Below are 15,203 nucleotides of genomic sequence, written 5' to 3' on the forward strand. Positions count from 1 at the left end.
ACTGTGCCCAAGTAATGACATAAATCCAGAGAGCATCTTAAGTCTCAGGTATTCTCTGATGGATTTCTCCTTTCTGAAGTCAGAGTCTGGAAGCTTTTGGGAAAAGGGAGAGGCTGGGGATGAGGAACCATCCTGGACTCTGCAGGAGGATCTGCTACTTGAAAGCCAGGCTTTGAAAGAATCCTGGGATCCATGACACAAAGGGGGAGTTAAAGGAATAACCTTGGCCTCAGAGATCTTGAAGGGCATCAGTAAAGTTTAAGGGGAGAAGCCACAAAATCTGAGGCAACAGGAGAGAAACTTTGTGACAAACGTTAATTTTATCTTCCCTTAGATTCACGGTTGTCAAAAGGCACATAAAGCTCTCCTAAAAGGGCACTGAGGATTCCCCAATAGCACACAGTTTGTCTAGCAAGATAAACTCTGCATAACTGATCACTCACAACCAGTTCCATGTCAAGAACACTGACGGCTTCCCAATGCAAAGTGCGTGGTCAGGGTCAGGGCTGGAATGTGAAGTCTGCCCCCCCCCAGGCACAGGCAGTGAGCTGGGAGCAAGTCTAGCCAAGGGAAGTGTGGGGCAGCCCCATAGATACTTGTGCCTATTTCAGTGAAATGTGGTAAGTGAACAACAACCAAAATAAATCTCCAGAGGAAGCAGAGAGCAGCAGTACACCAAGCAGAGAGCAGCAGTACACCAAGCAAGCTCTCAATTGGGAGATGTTTGTAGTTTCAGATGTGCCACCCAGAAGCCCCAAATCACTTGCCACATTTCAGAATATTGATTTTCCTATGCTGAGTTCTGTGTCTTAAAAAGCTGCATCTAGCCACAGAAAGCTTAATAATTTTATTGATACTGTAGGAAATTCAGATCTTCACATTTTGGAATTGTTTATAATTGGAAATTTGGTTGCACAAGTATTTGAAATGTAAGTTTATTCTATGTATTGTTTCAGTACTTGGTTGCTTGTGAGTACCGTGAACAAAATTGATTCTATAGTCTTCTTTTTAAATTCATTTACAATAAACATTGCATCAACACCCTTCCGGGACAGAATGCAAAGCAACACCCACCAGCAAAAGCTGAATAATTTGTCACAACTTTTATATCCAACCATTCCCTGTTGCAGGGTCTAATGCACAAATATTTTGTAGATGCCATCTTCTGGGGAAACGATTGTATAACGTTGTTGTGAGCTAAATAATATAACTTAGGAAACTATTCCTAAATCTCATAATTTCTCTACTTATTATGCTGGCAGTTACATGAAGAAAAGTGAATAAGGTAACTATTCCCCGAAACATCCACGATAAGCCAAAAAGAAGCGGAGGAGATACATGAATATTAAGATCACTGAGACCAAAATCAAAGCAGAAATAGCTTTGTTAACTGTGCCATGATCATAAAACTGAGAAAGTTCTATGTTGCTATCCTTGAGTTAAGTTGCTATCCTTGAGAAGTACCAAATTTAAACTCAGCAGCAAGATGCTTACGTACCCAGAGGTCGTACTCTCATTGTTGATGCAATGCTGCCCTCTAGCAATTGAAAACCAAGGCACAAGATTCACAAAGGTTTTCTCACAACAGAGGTCTTTTCCTTTCAAAAAGTGGTGTTTCACACATCTGCGCTTGAAACTGCATTTTAAAGCTGTCACTTGGTAAAGTTTCTATACTAGTGGTGTTTCTCCTTGGTGAGGAGAAACAGTAAAACTGACTACTTACTTGCACTGATGAAAATGAAACTGCACCTTATGTGGAAAATGTCACTGCTTTGTAAAGATATGTACACCTGACCAGTCTTTGTCCCCATTAGAGCACCTTAATACATCAGCAAATCAGCCTCCAGCCATTTGCCTCTTTAGTACAAATGGCACCGCATGAAAGGCAGTCTGGAGCGAGTGCATTCAACCATTGGCTCTACATGCCTCCAAAGACTATGGCAGCACCTGGTCATTTCTTCTAGCATTCCATGTCCAGGGCACCTTCCAGTTCAAGGCTGGCACTATAAAACCCAACCACACCAGACCACAGTCACAGGATCTGGCACATTCTGCCTGTCTCATATGTTCCCCCTATAACTTGGGGTCACTCTCTGCTGCTATCTCAATGCAGTTGGAAATCACAATACCAATGAAATATGCATTCACTGAAACTGAAAATTAAATCAGTAACTTTGAAGGGCTTCCCTAAAACAGCCATTTATAATTTCAATTCTTCTTTGGCCTGGTAAAACGTGTCAAAATTCCCAAGCTCTTCATGATATTCAGGGCTAGGCTAGCAAGACACTTACACATATGTGTCTGTATGGAACTGTGAACACCACCACTGAAATCAATGTGAGTTACAGATACACTTACAGACTTTTCTGAATGTCTGCCACAAACAGAAGTTGAGATTCTAATCTCTGATTCAGTTGAAAGATACTGGAAAATGTTGTCATTTAGAAAATCTTGTTCTAATTATAACAAACCCAAACTGGCTCCAGACTTAAATTGGAGAGAGACATAATTAAATATTTTGATTAAATGGCCTCTATGATTACAAAAAAATAAATACAAGTTTTCTGTTTGATTAAAAAAAAAAATGCAGCCTCAGGGAAAGCATGAGAAACACAACAAGAGAAATGAAGGCGGGCTGCAACCACTTGGCTAAGGGAGGCTCTTCAGCTACCTTGAAGACTATTCGCTGTGATAATGCAGTAATGGAAAAGCGGAGCAAAGTAAAGGTCAGGCACTGGTAGAAAAATATACTCCAAAACGCAATGAAATTCATATTTTACAGAGAATACTCCCTATAGACCTAGCAAAAGATGACCGCTGTCTTGAATTCAACTGAGTTGAAAAGCATTGAGAGGAAGATGTCAGTAAGATGCATCTGACTTTCTGCCTCCCTCCCTGCCACTGCCCAAGGTGAATGAGACTGCTCCTGGCTACAGCACCACAGTCCAGGCAGTTCAGGATGCTCATACTGACCTACACATCCTTCTCCTCACTGTTCAGCACAGCCTAAGGGAAGGGGTATGACTAACTGCAAAAGCACACTTGCACTTGAAAATTTCAACTGTGTATTTGATGAAGCTTTTGTAGTGTCCACACAGGAGAGCAAAATTATTAAATATCACAGATTAAATTGAAATAAAAGGGGAGAAGGTGTGGTGATATATATGTTCCTTAGGGACACCATGGTACTGAAATTTAATTTTACAGTGAATTGCTACATTGCATCTACTAAGAACTTTGTATTAAACTCAAAGCACCTCTACCAACCTTTTTCCCATACATTTAAACCTCAGAAGAGGAAATGGCCACAATTTGTGCCAGAGGAGATTTAAATCAGATATAAGGAAAAACTTTTTCTCTCAGAGAGTGGTCAGGCACTGGAATGGCCTGCCCAGGGAGGTGGTGGAGTCACTGTCCCTGGTGGTGCTCAAGAGGCATCCGGATGATGTATTATGAGATATGGTTTAGTAGCTTAGTGATAGTAATGGTGATAGGAGATGGTTGGACTAGATGATCTTGTAGGTCCTTTCCAACCTTGCAATTCTATGAGACTATAAGCAACACTACCAAAAAGCATGGTGCCATAGTGGAAAAATGTCACATGGAACAAATCCTCCATCTCTGTCTATAGAAACATTCTTTTCCATTAACCACAACACAGGAAACCCATACCACACTCTTTGAAGCTGATTTTGTGGAACTGCTTTTAAACACTACTTTTGGGTCTCTCTTTTTTAACTCACGGGGCATTCTTAAAATACCATCAAATTGTTTTCCTTGCTTAAAATGAATAACAAAGCTTTTTAAAATGTTCAGCTTCTTGTCCACACCTAGTTTGCTGACAGGTCATAATTAGATCCAAGAGGGATTCATAGTGAATAATTTTTCAGTGTGTTATAACCAAGGATTGCCAAACAGCACAGTTAAATCTTGGGTATCACTCTACAAGCCTCAGGCACAATACATTCTGCAGTCTTAAGAATTTTTCTTGAGAAAAGACCGAGGGATTAAAGTGTTGAAGGAAAAGTATAATTTTATGAAACCCTGCTGGCCCACTGACACATCAAATAAAGTAGTGTTGGAAGTCGCAGGCTATTAGGACAGGAATGTAGGAACCATTGGACCCAGTCAGACCGCTGCTTCAGCTACTGCAAAATCCTCTGGAAATCAATAGATAGTATATGCAGGTAGAAACAGGGAGCCTGAAGAAAGGCCACGGGACCTTTGATAGAGAAATTACCGTTTATCAAAAGAATGGTTAAAAATAGTCTTAACAGAGGCCTAAATATAGCCCCAGTGCAATGCAAACTTACCTTCACATTCATTCTTAAGTATTTTCCTGGCTCCCAATATTAAAGAATGCAGGCTTTCCTGCACATAGTACTGTTGAAGCAAGAAAAACAAAATTCCAAGACTAGATAGCCACAGAAAACGCTTGACTTCTTCACTCCCAGGAAAAATACCATGAGCTGATAAAAATGCCACCTCTGTGGAGAAATCAGGCACAGAGCAATGGTCTCTGAGGGAGAGCAAAGGCAGCAACAAGTCTCTGAGGAGAACAGGAGTTTGGGTGTGATGGTACACAGTGAAAAATGGTTCTGAACATTTCCAAATGTCCCCAGTTTCAAAATGGACCAGAAACAAGCTATGCATTGAGAAGAAAGGCTTGGTCGTCAGTCTATGTCCTCATGTATACTGCCAGTACAGCTCTTCAAAAGACATTTGACTTCTCTCCTCCATTTCTTCTTCATGATTAAATTGTTTCCCTAACTCAAAGGGCTGCTGTGATAATATTTTGTTATGCATACTTTCCCGGAATGGAAAAATAGAGACACAAAAATATGTTTAAACAAAAGAAACCTCTAAGACACTTCAGAACAGAATCACGCCTCTGTAGACACATAGTGACAATGAGAGAATGGCAATGCAGCAATTTTTCCCCACGGTCATATCAGACATAACAACACTGCTCGGCTCCAGGCTGCAAGTTTCCACTTTAAGTGGAACATTTCCTGATTTTCACATTTCAAAGTCAAATCAAGTCCAATTAAAAAGCCCAAACTCTTTTCATAGCAGTCCATGTGTTTGGAAACTGAGTCAATCAAAACTACGAGACAAATTGTCTCTCCTTTTCACCGATGTAAATCTCAAGAAAGAATATATTAATTATCCAACTCAATTGTACTGATCTGTAAGGTTGACGTTGAGAAAGATTTAGTACAAATGTTAGAATTATTCTGACTTATAGCTTTTCAATGGAGCAGAATCAGGGCTATTTTCCACGCTACTTTCCCTATCATTCAAAATAAAACCTCTAGTGACAGAGTTGTTAGTATCCAGGAGTTAGTTGCTTTGGACCATTTTGATTTATACGGTTGCATATAAAAAACTGAACAAATATAGTCAGGTTAAATTGTATTCTTCATACCATAAGAATAACTGTGCTTTCAGTGGTTGTTAATAGCAATTTCTTACTAAACTCTCTCTGTTTACTAAGGCAAGCCTGCAGTGCTCAGGCCAAGCAGATGCAGGACATATTAAGTTAGTGCCTTAGAGCAATGAATGCAATAAGATGTTTCATTATAAACTTAGGGAAGCAAACTGTATCCCTGACATACTCTGCTCCCAGACAGTGCTGAGGCAACTGATTCCTTTATGCCTCAAGTGAGAATCACCACAGAAGATCTCTGGAACTAGTCATTAATCACTCAAAGCATAGCAGAATCAGAATTTTTGCAATGATGCCAAAAGCAGTTGTGGAGATTTTGGAGATTTGCAGTGATGGCTGTTGAGCAATGTGGTGCCTGGAGGGAGGGAAGGGCTGTAGCTTTGCTGCGGTTGGAGTTTTCTGGTTTTCTTTTTCACTGATTATGACGGAATCTTTACAGAGATCTCACAAAATCTACCAATAAGTCCTCTGGCAAAAATTAATTCCACAGGGAGGTTTAACAATACCAGCACCTTATCTGTAGTTACAGAGGAGTATACTTACCTGCCCCAATAGTAGTTTCCAACCAACCAAGGAAACCAAATTGCAGTACAACAGTTGGAACAGAGTTGGAATAGAGCAAGGTGGGATGAGATAGAAAGATAGTGTGCTTGGCAGGGGACAAGTGGACTTTAAACACAGAGGAAATGTCCCAGACAGTAGGATAAAAATGCAAAAAGAAGAGAAGAAAAAAGAGGAAACGTGTAAAGCTTCTGGCAGATAACAGAAAATGTCTGCATCCAATTAGCTTTAGATGGAATGGGAGAAATATGACGAAGCAAGTCCACATGATAATGGAGATACTTTGCACATCTTTTGCACACTGCCTTGACAAACAGTGCTAGCTACAGATTGTTGTACTGAAACAAAGAAAAGACATCTGCAGTAATAAAATCCATTGACCTCAGGTTGCCATACACCACCAAATGCAACCTCTTCTGTTGAAACCATTCAGCTACACATACCCTTCCAGGCAATAACACATATTGGTATGGTAGGCCCTGGACACTATTGATGCCTTTGAGGACATATCAGAAGGTACCTATATTGAAATACTATAAAAGTACTATGTTAAAATACTATAAAAGTACTATATTAAAACACTACCTATATTAAAAATAAAGCATACTTACAGAATTCCATCCAAAGTTCTTTTTTTTTTCCCCTCCAAGTAATGAAGTGAGTTCACCTTTAAAATCCTCATAATGCAGAGTTGGATACTGCACTCTTCCCACTGATTTCACCAGGACTGGCATTTGAGGCTCTTTCTCCCTCCCAAATCATGGTCACAGTCCAAAAAAAAAAAAGGTCATTTTTGCACCTACTCCAGCATGGCCATTAAAACAATTATCAGTCAATCCACTGGAAATTTTCCTGCTTTGGTGAGTTACGTGCACCAGAAATCACGGTGAAATTCATGATCCAAAGAGTTCTCTGAACAACACTGGCTAAAGTGAAATCCAGTTGGTCACGTCCTGCCCCAGTGAAGTGTGTACAACATTCACCCACATTTCTCTGTTTATTTGCTCAACAAGTTTCTGTAGTGGAGTTTTCATTCACAGCCACGCTGGTTTGTCAGCCTATTGCCGTGCCAGAAGCAGGACTTTGTTTCTCTACATCAGCCAGTACCCAGAGCCAAGAACACTCAACCATCAATGACTGCTGAAATCCACGTCCTGATGTGCTTACAGGCGCACTGGCAGATGGTTTGCCATTTGCACTACTGATATGTCAGGCTCGGAGCTCAGTCAGCCTGGCAGGGCACCGCAGGTTCCAGTCACCTCTCCCCTTCTCTCCAGGGAAGCGAAGGATGAAAGCCGGTGTTTGGTTACACTGAGCACCCAGCAAAGCACAAGTCATGCGATGCTGAAGAAATGACAGAGATGACTCAAGGAGGAGCAAGAGCATCTGGCCATTTAGCTTTCAAAAGTGCGTCAGATACTTTATAGTATAACGATATAAAGCACCTCTTGTAGCAGAAAGAGATCTACTTGATCCATGCATCCATTTGATAGGCACCATAAGCACATATTTCACTATAAGAATGATGAATGTATGCTAACATCTTTGTTTCCATGCCAAACCACCCATCTGTTCTCTGCTCAGAAATCTGTCGTGCTCTTTTCATTTTTGCCCTATGTTATATTTAAGATTAAAAATAGCAAAATCAGCGTTATCTCATAATTTATGTTCTGGACTCTCAGTACTAATGAAACTCAACAGAGAGAATGGTTCAGAATCCCAAGTTTCCAGTTGTTTGAGATGAAGCACGGCTTTATTGTGTTGCATTAGCAGCCTCATTACAACAAGGAAAGACAAAAAGAGCGTTTGAATTAATGACCTCATTTGTGGAAAATAAAATCTCATTTTTAAATGCATAGTTCATCTGGTAACACACAGATACCGACCTCTAATGATAGTCTTATGCTGATGTATTGCTAGCAGTGTACCATCTGTGATGAATTACCTACTAGCTGTCATTATTATTGGCTTTAGGTTTTATTAACTTACTGAAAAGGTGCCTATAAAGTCTTTTGTATCATCCTGCTGCTTCGAAGACAGGAATGGGTTTGCACTAGGAGTTTTTAGGAGATTAGTAATCAGGCTTCTTGAGCTCACCATAAAATTTATGAGGTAATTTATACCAACAGTATGTAAGTGTGAGCACTTAATGCCATTTATCTGAGAGTGAATGCTGCAGTATGAGAGTCATAACTATTTAGGCCATAATTCCTCATGTTCTGCATTTACATTTGGTCAGCAGAAGCACTTCAGAGAGAGCACAAAGAGGATGACCAGCCTGCTTCAGGGATTGTCTACTCTTCCAGCTTCTAGAACATGTCAGATCAGAACAGTTAGAACTTCAGACTGACCAAAAGGTCTGACGTAGCACCTTTCTGTCCAAAGCACCTGCAAAAGAGAAGGTCGTAGCTAAGCATTCTTAGCTGCACTCCTACATGGGCACTTTAAACACCTATTTATTTTCATAGGACAGATACCTAACTCCTTAGTTCCAGAGAACTTCACTGGGAGTCTGAAACTACAGCAGCTAACATACATTAAACACAAGCATTTGCAAGATGAAAGGCATAGATATTCCTAAAGAAGTATAGCTTCATCACTTAAAGTGGAGAGTCCTATCGGAACCATTAAGTGATCTCACATCACTGTGGTTGAAGCATATAAAATACATCGTCCTCCTTAGGATGCCGTTATTTCTTGGCATGACTTGAAACTGTCATGTTAAAACAAAAGCATACTCTGAAATAAGGGCAATATTGAGCTTTTTTCTGAGATGCACAATTGTTTTTCAAGCAGCAGCTTCTCACAATCCAGTCCCGTGTGGCTGAACCTAACCCAGATACAGTACTGAAAGCAGTTTCCCTTTTCAGTGTCAGTACAAAGAAAACCAGGGACGAGCTCCTAGTCCTTGTTCTGGCAGCTTTAATGCTGTCCTAAATAGGTTACTGAGGACTACTTTTGGCACTGTTTGGGAAACTCATCTGGCATCAAGCCAGCGTTCCCAGCTTTGTGCCAACTGCTTCTTGTTCTCTTCTAAATCAGGGAAGTAACATCAAAAAGGGCCAGAGAACAAGCTGAAGAGTGGGGCTAAAGCATGCCACACCCCAGTGATCTGCGTAAGCACAAAGAACTCATAGTGGACAATTACAGGCCAGATAAGTGACTGCAATTTCTTCTGGGTACAGCACAGAGACAACAGTGCCTCTGCCAGGGCTGTGCCAAATGCTCAGGCAATTTATGAAATGTTGTCCATAAGTAAGAATTTTCCTGCAAACACTGAAAATGTTACGTTATCCTTTCTTCTGCAACACTTTACCTGAAATCCTTTTCACTCTGTGGGACTACAAATGGCTTCAGGGGGGTATTCAGTGTACAGCCCACAGCAGACGGAGGCTTCCAGAAACCAGAAGTGTGCAGTTTCCAAGAGCTCTGCAAAATACCAGCTTGTCTGACTGCTTTTAAATGTATCAAGTAAAACACCGCTGTACAATACCGTTGCTACATCACAGACGTTGCAGCTGAAATCAGCTTTTTGGCTCTATTTCTTCTCCCATCTCCTACAGCAGAACTTTCCTCCACACCGAACTCTTAAGGGTTAACTGGCATTGGCTGGAGGAGGGGGAAGTCGGAGGTCAGCTCTTGTTCTGACACCAGCGAACTCCCGAACTCACAAGTTACTCCTTAAGCATGTGGTTTCATCGTAGGTTCTTCCTGCCAGCGATTTCTCACTTTAATCACACACCCACAGCAACCCAGATCTTTAAATTCAGCAATTCTTTCTCAGGTTTCAGCAAGTCATTGGCAGCCTGAGCTATTTTTGGGATATTTTCTCTACTGCAGATGCAGCTTAGGAAAACGCAGGGAGCATGCTAAAGACCTGCAGCTATTTGCCTTGTACAATTTGCTCATTTCTCTTTATTTCTCTGTTTTCCTGCTCTGATCACTTAAAGGACAATCTCTCTTGCAAACAAAATCCCCGGAGCCTGATTAGAGGGACCGAAGGCTCCCAGACACGGATTGCCTGCCAGCCACAGCACGGTAAGGACATGGACACTTTTGGCTAGCCTTGCATTGCAGTTTTTTAAGCTTTGCTGAACGTTTATTTGTGTCCATCGCTTCCAAATCAACACTGCTGGCATGGCAGGCAGTCTCCAGCTCCTGGTCTCCATTTTCATTCCCTAAAATCCTCAGCGCTTGTAAGTAACACATTTATACTCACCGTCTCTTTGTGTATTCTAGAAATCAATGACTGACACTGATTTTGATCGGGTCCAGACTTGTTTTGTTTTTTTTTTTCCTTACATTTTAGCATCTTTTAGAGATTTGTAATTTTTAATCCTGACTGAAATTGTGGATGTTTCTATTGCCTGATCTTCCCTATTGTAGATATATTGCTAGTCTCATTATTTAGCTCTGCAAATAATGCAAATCAGGGACTCGTTTTATGTACTGTAGGTGGAAGCATTTTTTAAGACCTGCTATTGCTGATTTACAGTTATATACGGATCTTTCTTGTCCTGCTTGCAGATTCTGTATATAATACCTTAATGCTGCCACATAGCAGTGTGCTAACATTACAAAGACAAATACACCGTAAAACCAACACGGCAGAGTTGTACTGAAAATGAATAGGTTTTATTGTGCAGTTCTTTCTGTATAGACTCACAGAGATGCATGAAGTGAGCTCTGCAGGAATGGTGAGATACCAGTTTTACAGGACGTGCTGTTCATTGAAATACTCGTAGAAATATTTTACTGCTGCAGGAAGATGAATACAGTTCATTCCTAATGAATATACAATCCCAATTCTAGGAATTTCTGGTGACAGAAACTGGGAAAGAGATTCTTTTGATCCCTTACTGTACTTGAGGCTCTTTAGAAAACCGGAATCATTTTATCTCATCAGGATTAGTAATGTGATGACTACAAAATAAGAACCCTCCTGAGGGCTTAATGCACGTTATCCAAATATTTGACTGCAACTCAGTGCATGCTGTCCTACTGAGAGGTTTTAGAAAGCCTGACTTTGCACTAAGGGGAGAGGGGGCCTTGTGATACAAGCAATCAGAAGCTGTCTGCATCTGCTGCCAGAACAGACAGGAGCATAATGGACAAACGTAGCCCCATTACCTTTCCTATAAAAAATGCTTAGGCATTACTGTTCATAGAAAAAAGCAAAAGATAGCACAGCCTTTGAAATGGTATTTCAGGAGGTTTTTCAATCTTCACCTTTTCCCTTTCAATAAGGGAGATTTTTTTTGTTCATTTCCTAGCCTGCACATTTCCTGAGGGATTTGGAACCTGATTGGAGGGATGGGGGAAATGCTGTAAGTGCACAAATGGATTGAAGCTCTTATGTTCACCAACAAAGGCTTTCAGACACTGGATTCTTATTTAAGGCTTATTTTTCAGCATTAAAAAAGTTACCACGTTGATACCTGAAGAATTAAAAACAAAAACAAAGAAAGAAAATAACTCAGCAGTCATGCAGGCTATAATGAATTAGAGCACTAGAAGCCAATAGGAAAACTTCAGTTGCTATTAGTAGGTTTAGAATCAGGCCCTGGAGACTGTATTTTTACTTCAGAAAATGCCTCATCAATTTTGGTAGACAGTTTCTAAGATGCTACGTTCCCCCTGAAAAGCAGACTGATCTCTGAGCCTGGCTCTCCCCTCCCACTGGCAAACCTCAGCCTCATTTCCACTGAAGTCATGATACTAAATCAGCCTAATGAGATGGATGAATTAGTCCTTTAGTCCTCAATTCCGTTTTGCACTCAATCCCAAATGCTAGCACTCAGCTTGCAGGAAATTTTGAGACTACACATTTGACAGAGAGTGCAGGCAGAAAACAGTGATTATGGTCGGATGTTTTTTTGCTCGAACTTAGGAAAGCATTTGATTGTTTACTGTTAACAGAGGAATTGCTATGTCATCAGACAGGCTACAGGGCATGCATGTAAATCTAGATCCCTTATTTCTCTCATGAAAAGTTATGTTCAGCCCAAACAGAAGCAAAATGAAGTTCCAATGACAGGACAAGTCTGGGCGGAATTTGATGTTTAGGAATTTAGCAACATAAAACTCATTATAATCATACGCTTCTACAGATAGACTGTTCGTGTGTCACATGTTTGGGCTCACTTTAGAAAATGTCATTCTAAATTATGCCACTGAAAAAATATATATTATTAGAAAGACAGTGAACGTTGGAAAGAAAATAATCCGGATAATGAAGAAATAGATGCCTTCTAGCATATATTAACTTACTTTTTAAACAAACTGTTGCATATAAGAGTTCTCTGATTCAATAAAGAACATAAATCATGGGGATTAACAATTCTCCAACTGTTCTAAATTGAAGATACACTCATGCTGAGCTAATACATTCATTTTGGCTTCCCAATGGATCTCGCATAGCCCTTTCATACAAAATCTTCAAGCTAGGACTACGAATAGCACCTCCCTCTGCTATGAACAGAAGTGGCTGCTTCTCCTGGTGCGTGACACGAATCTTACTTCCAGTGTACTGGCTGTGTCCCCAAAAACATGAATGTGGCCCCCCTGGCAGGACCAGAAGAAAGACTGTCAAAGAACAGATGGAAATCACCTCCTGCTCTTCCACCACCACTGCTCAGGCTGTGCAGGCAGCATGCACTGGTGCAGGTCACACCGTACCTCTCCTTACCCACACTCTCTTCTGCTGCTTGGAGCTGTTTCCCACCCTTAGAGCACCAGATAACTTGTCTGACTCCTGGGGTTCACGAGAAATGGCAGAGCTAGAGAAAAATGACAGCAGCTCTCCACGCTGCATTGTTTTATGTGTGTGTGTGTGTGCATATACTTTAAATGAGCTACACACAAGACACTGAAGATTAACTGACTCTATAAATGCACTAATTTATAATACAGCAGCAGCAATGATGCTAGGCACTCTATAACTCATACTTGATGGCCTTTGCCTAGAGACAAGTATATGCAAAGAGCTGACGGCTATCAGGAAGGGCAGTGGCTAAAGTGGAACAGATGCTGATTTACAGTAGAACTTGTTCTAGAGGCAGAACATGAATGTAAAGCCTAATTAGTTCTTCACTTGAATAATCAGAGGACTTAGTCTCTCCAGTTTTAATGACATCCTCAGACAAACGCTACAGTTGCTATAAATCAGTTACTGTACATAAGCACAGCCATGATAATTTCTTATATTCTCTACACCTAACACTTTCCTGTCATTTTCTTGTTTTCAATTTTAGCTTAAAAATAAATTAAAAAAGGTTTAATTTATCCTGCATTACTCTGTAAATAGCCTCCAAGTGCCTACAAGTCTCAGTGTTCAGTCAGTTCACTGACATGCAATAAATTTCTATGCTGCAATGACCCGCTGAGATGGCTGAGCCCATCATTAAAATTGAAGGAACCATCTTATTTTCTAGACTGTTACTTTGCACCAGCATAATTCTACCAGATGCAGTTGAGGGACTGAGTTGAAAGAGGAAACATCAGCAAAAAGTGAATGGTGCAAGAATTCGTCAAGGACTGGGTTTTAATTTTTGATAATCTCAGAGAAAGGGGCTCTGCAACAACAGACAGTGTGCTTACATTAGAGACAGAACAGACTGGTGACATCCTTTAAGTATTGCTGAGTCCTAACTTAGAATATTCTATAGTTCTGATCACTCATGTCCCAGAAAGATGAAAACATATCATAACAATGAGCTGGGGCTAGAAGTGCTATTCATAAAGATGCCGGCAGGTAGGTTAATTATTCAAGAGGTATGACAAAGAATAAACAGACATAAGCCAACCATAACAACTAGAATTAGGTGAATATACTAGGGCAGTAAGACAGGCACATGAATACTCTCTATCTTTTATTAAGATAATGGTCATAGTGATTAATTGATTATGTTCTGCCTGTTTCTGCAAGTTGCAGCAACACTACAGCCACTGCAGGGTTGTTTTCTAGGTTACTGTGATTCCCTGGATTCACGTTGGTGTAATGGAAGAATCAATTCCTAGATGTAATGTATGGGCACTATAATTTACTTCAGTACACGCTGTTCCTTTTCATAGCACTTGTATTTCTATACAAAGTCTGAGATAACACTGGTGTGATAACATCAGCCTCTTTCAGGCATACAAATGAAACCAGCACTTCGAGGTAGGGAGGAATGAATAGAACAGACCTGTTTCTCATTGATGTTCTGAAGAATGTAGGAAACCTGTTATGAGGCTGCACAGTTTATAGTATATTGAATGCATTTTACATGTAAAAAAATACCAATGTTAAGATTTTTGTTGATGTACTCTACGTAGACTTTAGCAAAGGCTTTAACATCTGCCACAGCATTCTACTGGGGAAGCTGGCTGCAGCTGGAAGACTATGCAGAGGAAAAGGACCTGGGAGCACTGGTTGATGCTCAGCTGAACATGAGCCAGCAGTGTGCTCAGGTGGCCAAGAAGGCAAATGGCATCCTGGCTTGTATCAGAAATAGTTGCCAGCAGGAGGACGGAGATGATTATCCCTCTGTCCTCAGCTCTGATGAGGCTACACCTTGAGTACTGTGTTCAGTTTTGGGCCCCTCACTACAAGAAAGACATTGAGGCCCTGGAACACGTTCAGAGAAGGGCAACAACACTGGTGAGGGGTCTGGAGCACAAGTCTTATGAGGAGCAGCTGAGGGAGCTGGGATTCAGTTTGGAGGAGGCTCAGGGGAGACCTCATATGTCTCTACAACTATCTGAAAGCAGGTTGTGGCAAGGTGGGGGGGGGTAAGAATAGATGGAATGGCTTGAAGTTGCACCAGGAGAGGTTCAGGCTGGATATTAGGAAAAAATTATTTTTGGAAAGAGTATTGATGCATTGGCACAGGCTGCCCAGGGAGGTAGAAGAGTCACTATCCCTCAAGGTTTTCAAGAAATATGTAGATGTGGTACCAGGGAACATGATTTAGTGGGCAGCACAGGTGGTAGGTAGAGCACTGGAATAGATGATCTTAGACTTTTCCAACCTTAATGATTCTATGACTTTTCCCCTTTTGCTCAAAAAAAAAAAAAAAAAAACAACCACACAACTCCTCCACACCCAAACTGACCCAATAGAATGGTTCATGAGGCGCCCTCGCTCTGGAGGAAGAAGAAAAAGCCTGAGACATGTATCTTCATTTTTTCCCAAAACAAAATTAAGTTTAAT

General features: G+C 40.8%; 1 protein-coding gene across 9 annotated transcripts in view; it reads left to right on the forward strand.

Moving 5' to 3' along the window:
- The first annotated feature begins 9,843 nt into the window (after positions 1 to 9,843).
- The window catches only part of AMMECR1 (AMMECR nuclear protein 1), a 100,458-nt gene continuing 95,098 nt past the window's right edge, over positions 9,844 to 15,203 (forward strand). For all 9 annotated transcript variants that reach the window (XR_005859824.2, XR_006939086.1, XR_005859826.2 and 6 more), the window contains exon 1: positions 9,844 to 10,048. Coding sequence is in view for 3 of the 9 variants with exons in the window: in XM_025150074.3 (XP_025005842.2) it covers positions 9,877 to 10,048 (172 nt within the window). In the remaining 6 variants the exon portion in view is untranslated. The remainder of the gene's footprint in view (positions 10,049 to 15,203) is intronic.

This window comes from Gallus gallus, chromosome 4 (assembly GCF_016699485.2).
Source record: "Gallus gallus isolate bGalGal1 chromosome 4, bGalGal1.mat.broiler.GRCg7b, whole genome shotgun sequence".
Classification (NCBI taxonomy): domain Eukaryota; kingdom Metazoa; phylum Chordata; class Aves; order Galliformes; family Phasianidae; genus Gallus; species Gallus gallus.